This window comes from Pseudorca crassidens, chromosome 16 (assembly GCF_039906515.1).
Source record: "Pseudorca crassidens isolate mPseCra1 chromosome 16, mPseCra1.hap1, whole genome shotgun sequence".
NCBI classification, from domain to species: Eukaryota; Metazoa; Chordata; class Mammalia; order Artiodactyla; family Delphinidae; genus Pseudorca; species Pseudorca crassidens.
In genome coordinates this window covers 9,173,918-9,194,204 of record NC_090311.1, presented here as the reverse complement: position 1 = coordinate 9,194,204, position 20,287 = coordinate 9,173,918, and the positions used below count along the sequence as shown (strand labels likewise).

Sequence of the window (20,287 nt, the reverse complement as noted above, 5' to 3'; positions counted from 1 at the left end):
GCTCTGGCTCCCTCTGGTGGACCTTGCCACTCACTGAAAGGTGGCTCTGCAAAGCCCCACCAGCCATCCCCCTACTCCTGGGCTAAGATTCCCTATGGAGATAGCCCCCTTGGTTACGAGAATGGTGCTCCTTTCTAACATTGCATTATATCCAGACTTTATATGAGCAGCTGTGTGCCTTAAAATCATAGTTCCCATTACAAAGCCGTTGGCTCTGGGCAGGCCAGCCTCCTGGACAGGTCTTCTAGGTCAATGCTTCTCCAACATGAATGTGCATATAACCCTCCGGGGAGATCTTATTAAAATGCAGAGATTCGGTAGATTTGGGGTGGAACCTAAAGATCTGCACCTCTAACAACTTCCCAGGGGAGGCCGATGCTGCTGGTCCAAGAGGAACAAAGTTGCAACTCAGTGTGTGGGACTCCTCAGCACGAGGTGCTACTCCAAGTGTGGCCAGGGGGCCAGCAGCAGTGGTATAACCTGGGAGCAGGTTAGAAATGAAGCATTTCAGGCCTTGTCCCAGATCAACTGAGTCACAATCTGCAATTCAACAAGCTCCCCAGGTGAATCCCACACACAGAAAAGTGCGAAAGGCAGCTGGTTGGCCCCGTGAGGAATCAGATGACACACAGCCTCCACACGGACCCCCATGGAGTCAGCCCAGAGGACTTGTGGTCAGGATTCACCTGCTGTGCACCAACCTGTTTCTAACATCCAGTTTCCCAGACTTACAGATATTGAAAACAAACTTATGTTTACCAAAGCAGGAGCAAGAGGGAGAGGGATAAATCAGGAGCTTGGGATGAACATACACACACTACTATATAGATAGATCTATCTATATATCTATATATCTATATCTATATATAGGTATATATAGATATAGATATCGATATCTATATCTATATATCTATCTATAGATAGATAACCACCAAGGACCTACTGTATAGCACAGGGAGCTCTACTCAATATTCTGGGATAATCTATATGAGAAAAGAATCTAAAAAAGAACAATTGTATATATATGTATAACTGGACCACTTTGCTGTACACCTGAAACTAACACAACATTGTAAATCAATTATACTCCAATAAAATTACAATTAAAAAATCAATCCAGTTTCCAGCTTCCTGTCTGCTTCCTCTTGGCATGAGGATTGAGGAGATGCTGGCTCAAGCAGAGTTGTTACAAATAGTTACTTAGGAATAAACAGGTCCACTTTTGGAGCCTCTGTGGGAGGTCCACCCAGAACAGTGGAACCTATGGATAAGGCCAGGCCTGTTTCCATTTAGACCTCTGGGGAATGCTTGGTCACATGGAGGTGTCAGAAGCAGGGTCTCTAATTCTTTTTTTCTGACTGAGGGGGAACAGATTATTATCTGGGGAAGGTCAAGTCCCAAAAGGGTGATCTAATCAGACCTCAGAATCTAGGCCAGGATGACGATATTCCTGCCTGCATGTGTTTTTTATTTTTTCCCACCAGAATTTCAGGCCCACCAAGGAGGACTCCCCCTCCCCAGTGGAATCTGTCCCACGGAGGTGAGTTGAGGTAACAGACACCAGGGCACAAGAAGGAGGGTCTTCCCTAGCCCTTCCCTCACCGATTAACGCAGACCACTGTGCAACACCACCTTCTCAGTCTGAAAGGAGGCTTTGAGAATTCTCCTTTGGCTGCCTGTCTTGCTATTAAGATCCTACCCAACAGAGTCTGATAGGGTGTGGCCTGGACATTGGGATGTTTGGATGCCCTCCAGGTGGTCCTACCATGTGGGTTAAGAATTACTGTCTTATAGCGATCTGTAGTTATCTTTATTACTATCTCACTCCTCCCATTAGAATGCAAGCTCCAAGAGACCAGGAACTTTTAAAATCTTATTTATTGCTATTTTCACAGTCCCAGCATGGTCTGTGACACACAGAAGGCACTCAATAAGTATTTGTGGAATGAAAAAAAAAATAGCTAAGATAGCACTGTAAGTGAATCAAGAAGCCCTGGGCCATAGGATATACTTCACCTACCATAAAATTTGCCTGTTTTAGACATGCAATTCAATGAGTTTTAATAAATTTGCTGAATTGTATAATTCACAATTCAGTTTTGGAATATTTCCCCGAAAAGATCTCTCATGGTCACTTATAGTTAATCCCCTGGCAACCACTAGTCAACTTTCTATCTCGACAGATTTGCGTTCAAGTGTTTTCTTTTTTCTTTTTTTTTTTTTGCGGTACACGGGCCTCTCACTGCTGTGGCCTCTCCCGTTGCGACGCACAGGCTCAGCGGCCATGGCTCTCGGGCCCAGCCGCTCCGCGGCATGTGGGATCTTCCCGGACCGGGGCACGAATCCGTGTCCACTGCATCGGCAGGCGGACTCTCAACCACTGCGCCACCAGGGAAGCCCAAGTGTTTTCTTTTTAAAATGACCCCTTCCTAGCTTCAAATTACCCTCGCCTCCTTGGCTTTCTGCTGTAGGATGAGTTGGGTTTTTTTGTTGTCCCTCTGTCACCACTAGAGGCACTGCTAAATCCGTGCTCAGGAAACCTGCCCTCTTCCCATGAAGCCGGAAGTACCTGCCTAGGCTTGTAGCTGGGATGATGCCTGAACTCACTTGGAGAATCAGGCTGAAGATCATCTTACCTTTCCGTAGGCTAATGCAGAAACAACTCAGCAGTTCCAAGACTCTATCAGATTATGGAGGGAGGGTGTTAATTGTGGTTTCCCTTATCTTTAAATAACAACTTCCTGTATTAGCCTGGTGTGCAGATGGTGCCAGGCAAACCAGACCATGATTCTGCTGGTCCCACTGCAACCAGACAAAGCAGAAGACCAGGGGATGGACAGCTTCCTGTATCTGGAACGCTCCTTCCTGCCTGTCACTCCTTGTGATCTAGTGGCAGAGCTGAGTCCCCAGGGCAAGGAGGAGCCACCAAATACAGAGGCAAAGACCTGGCACATTTAGGGTCGGGATATAGTGATGGAAAGAGACTGGCATTTGACTGGTAGGTGGACAAACTTCTCACGTTTTCTTCTCTTATGCACAGAAGCCCCCTAGACAGCGGACCAACCATTAAATGTCTGCTCTGCACATTTTGCAAGTATTGACATTACTGGCAAAGCTGCCCGTCATAGACGCATGTTACAGGGGTATCAAAGCAGGAGACCTAGTCTACTTAAATGTCTGCTTGAATGGAACACTCTGTAGGGAGAACATTTTTCTCTGGGTATGCTTTCTTTGGTACTCACACATGCATACATATGTTCATGTGTGCACGCATGCCTCCACTCAAGCACGCCATGAGCTCAACTCTGCTAGATGTTGAGGAAACAGAGGAAAAAGACAGGACAGGGTCTCTCTTTTGCAGAAGATCTCACAAAATGGGGTGACACAGGTATACAGAAGGTCAGTGTAGAATGTAATAATGCACATTATAACTGGTGCAAGAAAGGTGGTATTCTGGCAACACTGGGAAGATTCTTAACAGCCAGGGGCTCAGAGAAACTTCCCATGGGGCAAACTATGGGTGTTCAGAGATAAGGTGCATGAGAATTTGGGGAAAGGCTATGCAAGTTTATCCACCTCCCGGGCTTTCTATTAATTTTTGGCCTGGAATAGACTCTACAAACTGCAGCGGGCCTGGAGCAGTAGAGGAGATGGGTGAAGAGAAGCAGGTTGAGGGCATTTGCTGAGTGGGGTGAGTCAGTGTTGGCGAGCGGTCTCTGCCCGGCTGCAGGGGAGAGTTGATCTCTCACACGGGCCTCTCCCTTCTGCAGTGGAACAAAAGCAGGAATGAGATTTGCCAACAGGAGGAAGGAAGTAAAATTTGCCGTTGTCCCACGGGGGTTTCCGTCATCCTGGAATCCCAGAGTCTTGCATCTGCTCGGGGGCCTCTCTGGAGCACTCACCGCTGTCGGACCCCAGCACCAGACAGTCTCAGCTGGAGACGCCAGGTCTGGCCACTCAGCTTCTCTCTGCCCTGTCCCTCCAGAAGAGTCCCTAGGGCCAGTGCTCTACCCCCAGGGGGACTTCAGAGTTGAACTTCCCAGTTCCCAGCCTGACTTGGGGAAGGAGCAATCTCACCTTTGTATCCAGTATGTAACTTTATGCCAGGAACCTAAAGAGACAGAATTTGGGTAGACCCAGGGTCCTGTGGAACAAGTTGGAACCAGATGAAGGAAGAACTGTGAAGGAAGAGCTCTGCGCTGTCTCTGTGTCAGAATTTGCTAACCCTGCGTTACTCCGGGATTTATCTGGGTGGGGATGTGTCAGGATCATTTTGAACATGGAAAGTGGTGCTCGTCTACAGCACTGGCGCTCAGACTTGGAAAGTGCAGATTCTTTGTTACAACAGGAAACATATGAGAATTGTTCTTCGCTAAGGTGAGAGTGAGGGTCCAGCAGGCCTCAGACATCAGACAAGGAAGGTAGAATGCGCCTTCAGCTCCTCTCAATGCAAACATCGCTCACATCTCTTTCTGGCAGGACTCTTGTTCTTTGTCTCTGTGACTCAAGATGATGGTAATATTTTAAAAGGGTCTTTTCATATGCACGTCACTCATTGCATCTTTCAAGGTGGCATATAAACAATGTGACATTTGGAGAGAAGTGGAAAACAGAAACAGGCTTTTTAAAAAGTATGCATACAGGGCTTCCCTGGTGGCGCAGTGGTTGAGAGTCCGCCTGCCGATGCAGGGGACACGGGTTCATGCCCCCGTCCGGGAAGATCCCACATGCCCCGGAGCAGCTAGCCCGTGAGCCATGGCCGCTGAGCCTGCGCATCCGGAGCCTGTGCTCCGCAACGGGAGAGGCCAAAACAGTGAGAGGCCCGCGTACTGCAAAAAACAAACAAACAAACAAACAAAAAAACCAACCACTTAGTTGTCTGTCACGGTTTTGTGGGGCAGCGCTTGGCTGGGAGAGTCTTCCACTCCACATAGCACTGAGCAGGGTCACCTAGTGGCTGGTTTGGAGAGTCCAGGACAGCTGCACTCCAATGCCTGGGGTCCTGGTGGAGCCCCGGAGGGCTCAGCCAGGGGCCCTCTTCCTTTCCAGGCAGTCTCAGGGCCTCTTCACATTCCCAAGGTCTCTCCAGGTAATCAGACCTCTTACGGGGTGGCTCAGGGTGCCACGAGCAAGCCACGGTTCCCAGAGACAGGAAGTGGAAGCTGCCAGTGTCTTAAGGCACAGCATCGCTTCTGCCATACTCTGCTGGTCAGACTGTCAGAGAGCCCACCCAGGTTCAAGGGAGGGGACCCACCTCGCGACGAGAGGCATGTCCGAGAATCTGTGGCCTTCTTTAACCTACCACAGGAATTCTCTCAGCACCTTCAGACTTTTCTCAGTTTGCACTAAGTACACGGACATTTCTAAGGAGACCCTTTACATTTTGCTAACCTAGTAGATGAGACTATTTTCCCCTGGAGGTCATCAGTATCTTTTTTTTTTCCTTCTGGGTCTTTCCACAGCTTCTCAGGATCGCGTAACAGGTAGCCGCTTGTTTTAAATTGACATGGTGATAACTCCATGCCAAGAGAACCATCATAGGAGATGCCAGGCGGTGTGCTCAGGAAAAGGCACAGAGAGGCTGGTGTGGCGTGGCTGAGGGGCTGCTTCCTTGCTGCTCAAGCCCATTCTGTTGCAGCCCCTTCCACAAGGAGGCAGGGCAGCCGGGACTCAATCGGAGGAGCGTCTCTGTCCTCACTGCAGCCTTGCCGAGGGGCGTGGCATTAGTACTTCTAATGCCTGTAAATGCTGACTTGTTGTTTTATGATTTTTTAAAAAACTTTTGTTGAAGTTTAGTTGATGCACAGTATTATATGTTACAGGTATATGAGAGAGTGATTTGTAATTTTTTAAGGTTATACTCCATTTATAGTTATTATGAAATATTGGCTATATTCCCCACATTGTGTAGCTTATTTCATACATAACAGTTTGTACCTCTTACTCCCCTACCTGTATACTGCCCCTCCCCACTTCTCTCTCCCCACTGGTAACCACTACTTTGTTCCCTATATCTGTGAGTCTGCTAAGAAGCATGTTTTTAATGAAAATAACTGGATAGAAGTAGCAGAATAAATGCCGACATCCATATATAATGAAGGGGAACAATAAGTTTTGTATAAAATTGTAAATGCTGACTTTCAGGCTGGGAAGGGGGCGTGTGGATTTGCCCAGGTCAGAGTAGGCAGGAGGGTGACAAGGAACTTGAAGAGAATGTGGCTCGGTCCGTCTGGCCGTTCTCAGCCTGCTGCCTCTGGGCACCGTCCAGCAGCGGACACCCATGACGGGCACCAGCTCATCACCCCCTGCCAGCTCCCCGGGGTTTCAGCATCAGCGTGATGAGGCCCAGTTATTGTAACCTACAAGCGCAGTCAACACTAGCGCTCTGTGCCCATCACCACTTCCCACCATCCATCGTGGGAAAGGCCAGGAATCTGTGCGATTCCAGGAGGAGGTGGGCAGGGGAGAACAGAAAGAAGAAAGTTAAGCATCTTCATAATTTGGCCACAAGGTCAATAAAACATTATGTTTTCAAATTTCCTCTAAAATAATTTGACAATTCTAAGTTTTCTACTTTTTTGTGTGGCATGCTGCTTTACATATGTATGTTTGTGTGTGTGTATCAACTGATATTAACATGACAACTAGTATGGAAGAATTAGATTTTACTTGTATAATTCTTTTTTCTTTTTATAAAATTTATTTATTTATTTATTTTTGGCTGCGTTGGGTCTTCGTTGCTGCGCACAGGCTTTCTCTAGTTGCGGCAAGCGGGAGCTACTCTTTGTTGCAGTGCATGGGCTTCTCATTGCGGTGGCTTCTCTTGTTGTGGAGCATGGGCTCTAGGCACACAGGCTTCAGTAGTTGTGGCACGTGGGCTCAGTAGTTGTGGCTTGCAGGCTCAGTAGTTGTGGCGCACGGGCTTAGTTGCTCCACGGCATGTAGGATCTTCCTGGACCAGGGCTCGAACCCATGTCCCCTGCATTGGCAGGCAGATTCTTAACCACTGCGCCACCAGGAAAGCCCCTTGTTTAATTCTTATAAATCCAAAACCTGTAAGTTCCAGTTGCAGTAGATACTGAGTTGAAGAAAACACAATCTACCCAGAAAAAGTGATGAAAAAGTAGTGAAAGGGAGGTCCCAGTCATAACCTCCCAAAACAGTCCATCCCACCCCCATTCCCTCCATCTCAGATTCCTCAGACCCAAACCTCGTCAGACTCACCCCTTCCCCAGGCATGTCCAGCCTCAGTCTCTGTCTCTCTTTCCCAAACCCTCATGTCGATCTGCTCTGCCTCTCTCCCAGCAAGCGAGAACCCTTCCACTTTAGAAAGAGCGAGGAGAGAGTAAACAGACAGGACAAAGATAATATTTTCTTCATCAGATGATAGAGGGAGGGAGAAAGGCAGGGAGCTCTCACGCATTAATACTTTCTGACCCATAAGAATTAGATTGAACGGACTCTCCTTCCCAGGAGACATTTAGACTAAAGATCCATCCGACGGCAGCCTGACTCCACCAGGCCGCTGGCTGTGAGGCAGTCGTTAGTGATGCCATGGAGGCACCTCCTGGCGTCCTTTATCCTGTCATTTCAGGAGGAAGTAACTCTTGTGGAGGGGTCATTTCTAGTGTCTCTGGCTCATTTTCCAGTCCGCTGCATCCAGGAGACTACCCAACAGACGTCCAGTGTGTTTGGGAGATCCACGTGGCTAAAAAATTCCGCATAGAACTCATGATTCCAACTTTGAAGTAAGAAAACAACTTTTAAAGGGAAGAGTCCACCTAAATAAGAGTATGGCCTTGTGAAATCATAATAAAGATGTTTCTTTTAGTGGGAAACATTTAGGGGCAAAACGAGAAGAATGCCAAATTCTTTCCAGTTTGAAGCTGGAGTTGCTTTTGTAGTGCTATCCAATGAGCTACTTCTAGCTTGAAAAATTCAATAAGTGGTTTATTAACATATTTGACTTAACATTCCTAGGATGGTTTTTCTTTTGATTTTTTTCTAAAAATATTCTTATCAGCTTTGCTCTCACTATACACTGGGTACCAATATTTATTCTCTTAGACTTTCTTTTTCTTTACATTTTAAACAAGCTTAAAAATTAAGAGGCTTTCCATATACATACATTAGCTGGCTACTCCAGCCTTGAGCCCCACATCCTCTAAATGTTGCCACAGAGTGAAAGGGGATGGTAGAGTCATTGCCTCATCTCTGATATAAAAAGGATAGAATTTCCTAAGTCATTGCCATTTTTTAACCTTCAGGACATAAAGTAATAGCTGACTTTTTTTTAGTGTGCTCAGATTCTGTACTATGTATTGTGTATGCTTTGTCATGTTCCAGCATCACTTTAGCCCTACGATAGATGTCCTTCTCATCCCAATTAGAGACAAAGAAGCTGAGGCTCAGAGAGGTTAACTAACTGGCCCAAGGCCAACCTTCTAGTTCTGTTGGATGTAGATGGCCTAGCTCTTCACCAGTATATGGTTCTGTAAGCAGAGTCTGTACAAAGCCCTTCTTCTTGTTGTCTGTGACACACATCATGCTACAAACACAACAATACTGTGAAATGCTATGAAAATCCCCCTTTATCATGCACTGAATTGTTGCTCGGTCCACGGAGTCCAACATGCCCTGTGACAAATGATATCCTAGAAACACGTTATCTTTGTTGACTAAAACCCTAAGGACACAGCCCACAATGAAGTGAGAGCCTTGAACCCAAACCTCTAAAGCCTGTCATTATCCATTTCTTCAAAATCAGCTCTCATACACATCCTTTTGGATAATTACCAAAGTGCAAATACTCTTCTACATGCTGACATTATTTTAATTTTATTTTTTTAATATCTATTTATTTATTTATTATGGCTGCGCCGGGTCTTAGTTGTGGCACGCAGGATCTTCCTTGCAGCATGCGGGCTCTTAGTTGCAGCATGCGGGATCTAGTGCCCTGACCAGGGATGGAACCTGGGCCCCCTGCATTGGGAGCACGCAGTCTTAACCACTGGACCACCAGGGAAGTCCCTATTTTTATTTTAAAATCAAGTTTTTTCTCCCCAAGAATTTGGGTATGGAAAATGTTGTGAAATACAGAGGTAGGAAAATCAGGCTGTGATGTTGGTTACATGCTGATCACTGGGATGATTTTACTGTTCAGATTTTATCTGCAGTGTATATTCGCATTTCCTAATGTTCTGTGTAAGTTGTGATTGGCCAAAACCGTTATGATTTTTAAATTTCTATTACTAAGTTGTAACCATAAGCCTCACACATTACTCAGACAAAGATAATAAGAGTTCTGTTAATAAAGCATCTGAAAAAGTTAATTGATATTTTATATATTAATATGCAATTTAAAGTACAATCCAACTATTTAATCCTGTGATTGTCATACTTTTCAAACTTTAAGATCTAGGATGCCCTAACCTGCCGCTAACCCTCCGCTGTGATTCCCCCAGGCTGGAAGACATCCTTGGATGCCCATATGACTCACTTGAAATCTTTGACAGCCCCAGGATTGCCTGCTGTCCATGGGCAATTTCTGTGCCTCAGTAGCTGTGATGTTTTTCTCCTCCTCTGACATCAGGACTGTGGTGTTCTGAAGTGATTCTGTGATCACCAACAGTGGCTTTTATGCTCTTTTCAATGCAATTCCGCAGGGCGAAAGAGAGTCAGGTAGGAAGCTTCAAGCAGGTTTTTGGCCCTGAAAAGACAGAACAGTTTTCTAATTTAAGGGATTCCCCTCTTAGCAGAGGCCTGGGATTCAGTTTTAAAAGCACACACACACACACACACACATAAGCCCTGCTGCATCGCTGCTAGATTTTTCCATTAAGAGGGCTCATGAACGATGAAATAAGACAGTGACGTGCAGCCTGTATGTTGAATGGGCAGGCGGCTCCTCTCCACAGCTGCATCCGGCACTGCCGGCTGCCTGGGAACTGTCCAGGGTGCTGAAATGTAAAAGTCAAACTTGCAAGAATTCTTTTCCCTCCACCAGCTGGTTCACTCTACATCTTGCCTGCATTGGACCCTAGACTCACCCAAATAAGAGGCTTGGGGACTCCTTAATGGATGGACGCTATAGCCTGTCATTCCAGGACCAGGTCCAGTTTGCACCCAGAAAGCATACTTACCTGCCGATTGTGGGGCCCCAGTAACTCAGGTCATTAGGAATTTGGGTGGAAACTCCCTGGGTGTATTTTGAAGCTGGGGGGTGTTTGTTTCTGAGTAAGGGAATTCCTTATATATTTACCTTCAAAAGCATGCTTGAGATCTTGCCCTGGGGAGGCTAAATAAGGTCCAGCATTTGAAATCCAGACCATTCACTGACTCAAGATCATCATTTTCTCATCCAATAATCTTCACTAAGGTCCTACTGTGTCAGGTCCAGTTATAAGTGCTGGGGACACAGTAAACAGTACAATGTCCTTCCCTCGTGGAGTTTACAGTAGCGTGGATTTGGGTGAGTGGGGAAGGATCAAGACATAAGAAGCAAGTAAATAAACAAGATGATTTGGGGGGTAGTGATAAGGCTGGGAATACAGAGCCAGATGGGATAGAAGACAGTGCCTGGGGTGGAGGAGGTGCTATTGTGGATTGAATGGGGATGGCGGCCTTGCTGAGGAGGTTATATGTGATGAGTGACCATGAAGGGGCATTCTAGGCAGAGAGAATAGCAATGCAAGGGCTGCTCCCAGGGAGGAAAGAGTTGGACATATTAGAGAAACTGAAAGAAGGCCAGGGTGGCAGAGCCTGTGGACACAGTAAGGGAAGACTGTCCCTAGGGTGTCTCCAGGAGACCACAGGTGACTCCAGCTGGACACAGCCCGTCAGTCCAGAAAACGCCATTCCCTTTGGGCTTTATGAAGTCCTAGACACCCTTGTGACCAAGTGCCTTCAGGGGACTAAATCTACACTTAACCAAGCACTTATCCAAGACATGTCCAAAGAAGCAGGTGGGAACCCATTTCCCCAGGAACCCAGCTTTGCAAGATCTGCAGAACCCAAGGTGTGCTGGGGCTAAGCACTGTGCCTTATAGTCACACTCTTGTTGGCTTGTCACCTCTGAGATACATGCTGCTAGAAGCCCCACTTTACAAATGAGGAAACTGGGGCCCAGGGAGATGAAATAACTTGTCAAAGGTTACACAACTAGGGAGCAGTAGAGCTGGGATCCAAACCCGCCCCTGTCTCACTCTTAAGCCCTTCAGCCCAACGTATTACGGAATCAAGACAGCCTTAAGGCTTCATTCTTGCATTTATTTCCCTTAGCCACAAATACAGGAGCTAGAAATCCTTCTTACTTAAAACTCCCTACACTCAAAAATAAAATCCTGGGCTTCCCTGGTGGCACAGTGGTTGAGAGGCCGCCTGCCGATGCAGGGGACACGGGTTCGTGCCCCGGTCCGGGAAGATCCCACATACCGCGGAGCGGCTGAGCCTGTGAGCCGTGGCCACTGAGCCTGCGCGTCCGGAGCCTGTGCTCCGCAACAGGAGAGGCCACAGCAGTGAGAGGCCCACGTACCGCAAAAAATAAATAAATAAATAAAATCCTGCTTTGTTTAGAAGATGGACCAGAGCTGCGGCTGGTGGGTGGTTCTGGACAGTGCTCAGGACGCCTGGAGATCCTCCATGAGGGGCCTGGGGCACCGTGTGTGACCACCTATGGGACCTGAATGAAGCTGAGGTCGTCTGCCGACAGCTGGGGTATGGAAGGGCCGTCACTGCCCCTGGAACGGCCCACTTCAGCCTGGGCTCTGGAGACATCCTCCTGGACAACAGTCAGTGTTCGGGAAGCGAGAACCACCTTGGCCAGTGCCCCAGCTCTGGCTGGTAGACCACAATTGTGGTCACCACGAGGATGCTGGCGTCATCTGCTTAGGTACCTCTCCTCCTGCGGCAGGTTCTTTCTGGTCTTTCAGCATCTCGGGTGGAAGGTGTGCACAGAGCAGGACCAGGTGACCAGACAGATGAATGTCCCTTCAGCCGGGCTGGCAGAGAACGCTGAGAGCCACACTCTCTTCTGAACACACACTCCAGGGCCACACAATTTTCTGGTCCTGTTCCTTGCAGCCTCTCTCAGGTCTGGAACTGCTTCTCCAGAGTCTAAACATGCCCTGTTCTTGCTTGTGTAAGACGAAGCCTGCCTGTTTGGGACTTGCCCACACTAGAAAGCCACCACTTGTCTTTATAAAATTTAACTTAAATTTCCTAAATTTACCTCTTTTTAATGCAGGCAGATGCAGGGGACTGGGTTCCAGATGTGATTCCTGCACCCCCAGGTAGGTCTGACACTGAACCCATTATCTCTGCAAAGTGAATAAGAAATTTAACCTTGGGACTTCCCTGGTGGTGCAGTGGTTAAGAATCCGCCTGCCAATGCAGGGGACAGGGGTTCGATCCCTGGTCTGGGAAGATCCCACATGCCGTGGAGTAGCTAAGCCCGTGCGCCACAACTACTGAGCCTGTGCTCTAGAGCCCGCGAGCCACAACTACTGAGCCCATGTGCCACAACTACTAAAGCCTGCGCGCCTAGAGCCCGTGCTCCCCAACAAGAGAAACCACCGCAATGAGAAGCCCATGTACCGCAACGAAGAGTAGCCCCCACTCGCCGCAACTAGAGAAAGCCTGTGCATAGCAATGAAGACCCAATGCAGCCAAAAATAAATAAATAAATTTATATTAAAAAAGAAAAAAAAAGAAATCTAACCTCTGTCTGGACCCAGACACTGGAATCACCCAGAGAGCTTTAAAAACTTCCGATGCTCAAGCTGCACCCCAGACCAGTCACATCAGCTCTTCTGGGGTCACAGCCAGTCATCAGTGGTATTTAAAGCTTCCTGTGTGATTCCAACATGCAGCCAAGGCTGAGAACCAGGGGCATGGTCAACGAGCTAAAAGTCACATTTCCCAAATGAAATGGCATCTGAAACTCTCCTCTCTGGACAACAGATCACAGAGCGGCAGGAGGGGACGGAAAGAGGATGGTTCCATCACAGTGGCTGAGAAGAGGGTTGATACAGAGAGGAAGGAGGAAAGGTTTACCTCTCAGGGATACGAATTAGACAGTGAAAGCATGCAAGTAAACAAAGCAGCACTGAATGTCGAACTCTCCCAGTGGGTAGAAAGCAGACTGGGGAAGTGAAAACATTTGGGGCTCCTCTGTGGGCCTCCTGGCTTAGCCAACACAGCAGGAATAGAGAAAGGTACACCTTCTTCAGGTAACCTACTCAAAGTCGATGTGCAGCAGTGACCTCCTAACTCAGACTCCTGCTGCATCAGAGCACCTACGGTCCTGCCTCCTGCATCTGCCTGCCTCTCCAGGACAAGTTCTCAGCCGCTTGCTTCCCTGCTCACTGGCACCCTGGGCCCCACACACCCTCCTCCCAGCCTTCCCCAGTGACTGGTGCCACTCTCTGCCCTCAGTGGTGGCCTGGGTCGGGAAAGTCGGGGTCAGGGGTGCTCCTTGCAGTGTTTGGGGGCCAGGTGAGGTGGCTGGCAGCTGTCCCTACCTTGGGCTGGCACCACTATGGTGCATTTGGAGGGACACGCGTTGGGAGCCTCTTACCCACTCCAGTCCAGGTTCCGAGGGCGTCCCAGGTGGAAGTTGCCATCCCTTGTAGGTTGCCCTTTTGGTGCGGGTTGCAGAGGCAGAACTATGGGAAGGGGCCCGTCTTACTTCATTGGAATACTTGTCCAACCTACCTTTCCCCACCATGGCTCTCACTCAGCTTTCTGGGTCTGAAAGCTGCATTGTCCCTCTGCATTTTGGCACCTAATAAATTTCTACAGGCACTGTGGCATGTTCATAAGCCCAGATGTTACTGTAGGTGATGCCTCATGACTGGTCAGTCTCAGGACAGCCCTTGGGTTGGTGGACCCGAGCACAGAAGAGAAAACAAATCATGTGACTGTGTGTTGTCTGTGATTTCCTGGTGAATCACTGCAAGAAGGGGAGAGGTTGCATCTCAGATCAGGGAGAAAAGAGGAATGAGTGTGTCCACACCATATATTAAGGTTCAAGAGTAGTAGCAGCTTCATTCATTCGTACCTAGGTATTGATATAAGGTGATGGTATCGTGCCAAGCTTTTTCCTGATTGTTTTGGTTCTGATTTTTGCAGCTGCCATTCCCCAAGCACCTATCCCACAAGGTAACTCTCTTCTGCTGAAAGTATAACCTATAAAGGGTGGAATCATGGTGATAATTCATGAAAGTAGAACAGACGTCTGCTGTCCTGCCGGCATGAGGGGAAGGAGGTGGTGGGACGGAGCCCTCACAAGTAGGTGGATTGTCTGCATCTTAGATGGGCTGGTTTGCAAGGCAGGAAGCTGGGGAGAGCATTAAGGATGTGTCACTGGACACCCCACACCTGCCATGTACGTATCCAATCCGTTTCCAGTCTCACCTACAGTCGTAGGGTCCTGCCTACCTGTCATACATCTCTCCTCCTCCCTCACCCCCTCTCAGGGCACAGCCACACACCAGCCAAGCCACAACCGCGTCTACACCAGCCAAGCCACAACCGCGTCTACACCAGCACGATCCCCTCCCAGTTTGTGATTCACTTCCGAGCTTGCTGGAGTTCTGGATTCTGTACTCGGGAAAATGCACGTTGCATGCCTGAAGAACCCAGCTCCGGCTCTCTCGTTTGTTTTCACAGGAGGAAGTCACTTTTGTGGGGGAGTCATTTCAAGTCTGTCAGGCTCCTTCTCCAGGAAGAGTGTATAACCACAAAATCATTTTTGTAGGTACATTTAACAATGTAACATGTCCCAAAGCAAGATCCCTATGCTATTCATCTATTCTTTCACATCCCTGTTTAGACACATGCCACGAAAACCCAAAACCAACATGCTTGGTATTTTTGGAGGTTGAATTCATTCAAACCACCTGCATGATGCTAAGTGACCACTTCAACTCCACGCTTCGCAGTTTGTCTCTTTGGTTGTGTAGACCATGGTCTTTCTTATCCCTTTCGCTCTAAAAATTCTAGTTTTCATCTCAGAGGTTTCTGCCCCAGAAACCATGCTGGAACCCCCCGGGTGTCTGGGAGGAGAGCAGGCCCCAGACATTTCCAGGCCAGCAGGGAGAGCCCTGCAGCTGTCCTCTCTAGCCTTGGCTGGCCCAGCTCCCCCTGCAAACCTCATGTGCTGACCACAGCGCTGGGGCCAGAGGACACAGAAGTCAGGAACCACCTGCAGTGGTGACCAGCCCCAGGCCACCTATGGGAAAAACAGCACTATAAAAAGGTCCTCCTGTATCTGATTTCAGAGTCAGTGAATGAGCAACCTTTTAGGTGCTGAGGACACAGCAGCCAACAAGACCGACAGGGCCACAGCTCCACGGCTCTTACATTCGAGAGAAGGGAGAGAGGCACTGGATAAACACACAAATGAGAGTCCTTTATAGTGAAAAGGGTTAAGAAGATAATCAAACGAGGAAGAGGCTAGAAAATGCTTTGGGGCCACTTTGAACAGGGTGGTCAAAGAGCCGAGGCCTGAACAAGGAGCTGGAGCCAAGTACAGAGGAACAAGGGCTCCAGGCAGGGGGTCAGCCAGTGCAGAGCCCCCAAGCCGACAGCCAGCTTGGAGAGCTCGAGGGAGAGACTCAGGCCCAGCAGCCACGGGAAGCCCAGAGTTCGGCTGGAAGTGGGTAGGGCCATGTGGTCCTGGAGTTTAGCTTTCCTTCTTAGCTGGGTCCTCTCAACAAGGGTGACATCCCCTTCAAGGGGGAAGAGAGACATTGATTCTTAGAAGCAAAAAAAGGAAAACAAGGCAGATCAGTGAGAAACACTGCTGTAAGCTGACAGGGCAGTCCTTGGAGGGTTTCAAGGCAGACTGTCACTGGATCTGAGTTGCACAAGCCAACACTTCCTTGAACAAACGTCCCTGGGCAGAGTGAGTCTCTGGCGACCCACCAGGCTACAGGAAGGAGGCTGCCAGAGGCAGTGGCCCCTGCTCATCAGCCTTCAGCACCCCCTCGGCCCCTTCAAGTCATGTTGGATTTAAAGGAACATGGCTGAGCATGAAGGTCAGCAGGGCCAGGCCCACAGCTCACAGGGAGCCAGGGCTGACCTGGGGTCAAGAGCAGGGAGGAGCAGTGGAAGAATCCAGCAGCCAGCGTGGACCTCCCACCCCACTTCACATCCCACGGCCTGGCCCTCGCAGGAGGGAAGACGGGAGTCCAGACTCACACACTAGGGGCTCGCTGCATGCACCCCCAACTCCCAAAAACAAGGACATAAGGTCACCCATCATGGCCTCAGGTACCTGCAAGGTCATGCCCGAGGCCTCGTGCCCTCCAGCTTCTCAGAAAACTGGCTCCAAGTGGGGGACATGAAGCAGAGGTCTCTGCTCATGAAGAAAGTACTTGTCAGGGAGCCAGGAGCACTGGTCACCAACCTGCCTCTCTCCTCCCAGGAAAGCCTCGGCTCTCTCAACTACTCCAACTCCATCAGAGGCCAGACACAGGGCCACCCTGGCCAAGTCATTGTACGGCACAAGGTGCCTCAGCTCACATTCACCTGCAAGGTGGATGGCCCGTTAGCAGTTGAAATTGTCCCTGGGGCTGACGTCCCAAGGGAGAATGCCAGCTACGATGTGTCCATATCACTTCTCGAGTTGCCCACGTCCCAGCACGTGGGGAGCATGGGGCCGCACTACGCCAGCCAGAGCAAAGAGGTCTTCCTCCAGGTCACACTCCGTAGCCCCAATCCCTGCCTGCGGCTCTCTGTGGAAACCTGTGTGGCTTCTCCAGATCCTGGTGATTTTGCAACTGTCAGGCATGATTTGATCCAACAAGGGTAAGGAAACTAGAAGGCCCTCGCTGGTTGACTATTATATTCACGTGGCATTCTTTTGGGGACCTGTGGCTTCTTAACTGGCAGTCCTAAATCATAACATTGTGCAGAGAGTCCTCATCATGCCCCAGAAGCAGAGCCCGGGCCCTCACCATCCCTCTCATTCTAGTTGGGGACAAATAATCATAGGAAGTCTAGACAACTTCCCTTGAATCCCCAAAGAGTCCTGGGCAGAACTCTCGCTGTCTCAGGCTCTACTGTCTCATCCCAGCCTTTCATACCCATGCCCCGCTTCTCTTTAAGTTTTATAACTGTATTCCACTCCCCATTCCTCAGGATATTTGGCCTACACTGATGGGCTGGTGGGTTATCCCAGGCTAGGCTCTTACAGTGATGAGATTTATTCTGGTGCCTTTGGTTAAACAAAGGATTTGCCAAGTTAGAACTCTGACTAGTTGTTTGCCTTTATAGCTCCCATGTCCCCCAACCAAGGCAAAATGCTTATGGATGGGTAATTGGCAACCAGTGTGAAGATAACAAAACCCATCACTTACTGATGGCAGCTGCAGAGCAGTGAGAGCCACAGCAGCCTAAAGCCCATGAGAAGCATCATGGTGCCTGTTTCCAAAAAGCCAGTGAGGGGCAAGAGGCAGCACCTTCCAGAGGCAGTGTGAGCCACGGTGCAGGAGGTGCACAGATGTGGCACTAAACTGCACTGAGTCAGAGTGAGAAAGCTCTTCCCTTTTCAATTCTCCCTTTTCAAAATATACCAAGGAGAGGGAGTTCCCTGGAGGTCCAGTGGTTTAAGAATCAGCACTTTCGCTGCCATGGCCCAGGTTCAACCCCTGGTCAGGAAACTAAGATCCTGCAAGCCACGTGGCACAGCCAAAAAAATATTATACACATATAGGAGAGAGGCTGGAATTTAACAACTGACATACTTTTCTTCTGCTTATTTTAGGTTTAATTTGCTCTCCTTTCTCTAGTTTCCTACAGTGGAAGCTTAGATTATTGGTTTTAGATCTTTCTTCTTTCAAATACATTAACTTAATGCTATAAATCTCCCTCTACACATTGCTTTAGCTGCATCCCACAAATTCTGGTAAATTGTATATTCATTTTCACTTCATTTGAAAGATTTCATTTCTCTTGAGATTTTTTTCTCTGATCTTTGGGTTACTTGGTGTTGTTTAATTTCCAAATATTTAGGAATTTTCCAGCAACCTTTCTGTTATTGATTTCTAGATTAATCCCAAAGTGATCTGAAGATGTATTTTCTGTGATTCCTATTCTCTTCAATTTGTTATGGTGTTTTTTTATGGTCCAGAATGTAGTCTATCTTGGTGAATGTTCCATGTGGGCTGGAGAAGAATGTGTATTATGCTGTTGTTGAAGTGTTCTATAAATGTCAATTAGGTCTGGCTGATTGGTGGTGCTGTTTGGGTCATCTGTATCTTTCCTGATTTTCTGCCTGCTGGATCTGTCAATTAGTGACAGAATGGTGTTAAAGTCTCCAACTATAATAATGGATTTGTCAATTTCTCTTTGCAGTTCTATCAGTTTTTGCCTCATATATTTTGATGCTTTATTGTTTGCCACATATACATTAAGGATTGCCACATCTTCTTGGAGGACTGATCCCCCTTCATCATTATGTAATGCCCCTCTTCATCTCTAATAATTATCCTAGCTCTGAAGACTGTTATGTCTGAAATTAATGTAGCTAATCCAGCTTTCTTTTGATTGGTATTAGCATGGTAAATCTTTCTCTATCCCTTTACTGTTAATTAATCTTTATCTTTATATTTAAAGTGGGTTTCTTATAGCCAGCATATAGTTGGATCTTGGTTTCATTTTATCTACTCTGGCAGTCTCTGTCTTTAAATTGGTATATTTAGTCCATTCATGTTTAAAGTGATTATTGATATAGCTCGATTAAAATCTACCATCTTAGTAACTGTTTTCTACCTGTTGCATTTGTTCTTTGTTTCTCCCCCCACTCTACTTTTGCTGCCTTCTCTGGTTTCTGGGTTTTTTTGGCTGCATTAGGTCTTCGTTGCTGTGTGTGGGTTTTCTCTAGTTGCGGCGAGTGGGGGCCACTCTTCATTGTGCTGCGCGGGCTTCTCTTTGTGGTGGCTTCTCTCGTTGCAGAGCACAGGCTCTAGGCACACAGACTCAGTAGTTGTGGCTCACGGGCTCTAGAGCACAGGCTCAGTAGTTGTGGCACACGGGTTTAGTTGCTTTGCGGCATGTGGGGATCGAACCCGTGTCCCCTGCATTGGCAGGCGGATTCCTAACCACCGCACCACCAGGGAAGTCCCTTCTCTGGTTTTAATACAACATTTTATATGCTGGTTTTAACTGAGCATTTTATATTATTCCATTTCATCTCCTCTCTTGATATATCATTTACTTCTTTCCTTAAGTTTTTCAGTAGTTGCACTAGGGTTTACAAAATACATTTTAAAATAATTGAAGTTCACCTTCAAATAATGCAGCCACCACCTTCAATCTCCCCTTTTGAAAAAAGTAGAGCAGGAAACAGCTCTAGCTATAATTTAATTACTTTGTCTTGTTTTTATTTTATTTTACAGTTCCCTTCTGTTTCTGGCCAAGAATGGTGGTTTGGCCAGGAATGGTGGTTTTTCCCCTCATGGTAGTATTATAAGGTTTTTTAATAAACGAAAGGAAGAGTGGGTTGTGGGGAGAACTCCAGTTGAAATTCAAAGGTCTGTGTCCAAGCCTGATTATTTGAGCCAGAATTAATTCACACCATGCTTTAAGTTAATCCTCTTGGCCTGGGGTTTTTCTTGTCATCAGGTGCATCAAAGACAATACAAATGTCAACCTCCACTCCCGACAGAAGAACATAGCCCAGTTCAAGTTCAACGTCTTCAGCTTTCTCACCAGCTATGATGTGATCGATCTGCAGTGTAAAGTTGCCGTGTGCAAAGTGCGGGACCACGCCTCCCACTGCTCCCAGGGCTGTGCAGGGCAGAGTAAGAGGGGGCACAGGCCCCATGGAGGCCACAGTAGAGCACACTGAATATTTCCAAATGGTGGGGCCACTGGAGATCCACAAAGGAACTGATCGAAGAAAGACCCTTGTGTGATTTCTCCAAGTTTCACGTCAGTCTGTTAGAAATTAGAAGTAAATTCTATTCCTGCTCAGCAAAATAAAGTTTGACAAATCTGAGGTTGCCCATGTAGAGACAGGTAAAAGAAATAGCTAAAGAGGTTCTCTCTGAGGTTTGTTGCTAAGTAAGTCTTCTTCTCTGATTATTCAACTTCTAAGGCAGTTGCTCTCTTTGCAGCTAGAAGTCTTGCATTTTATAATTCTTCACTATCAAGAACTTGATCATTGTCTTAAACAGTGCAACATATTATAAAGAAAAGTTATCTCTTGATACCACATTGCCAACTTAAAGATATCTTTGACTCCTTAATGTTTAGATGCTAGTAGGTGTATCTTTTTGTT

General features: G+C 47.6%; 1 protein-coding gene across 3 annotated transcripts in view; it reads right to left on the bottom strand.

Moving 5' to 3' along the window:
* The window catches only part of C16H10orf120 (chromosome 16 C10orf120 homolog), a 69,284-nt gene that overhangs the window by 27,000 nt on the left and 21,997 nt on the right, over positions 1-20,287 (bottom strand). For all 3 annotated transcript variants that reach the window (XR_010935724.1, XR_010935723.1, XM_067709160.1), the window contains exon 2: positions 9,500-9,709. Coding sequence is in view for 1 of the 3 variants with exons in the window: in XM_067709160.1 (XP_067565261.1) it covers positions 9,500-9,589 (90 nt within the window). In the remaining 2 variants the exon portion in view is untranslated. The remainder of the gene's footprint in view (positions 1-9,499; positions 9,710-20,287) is intronic.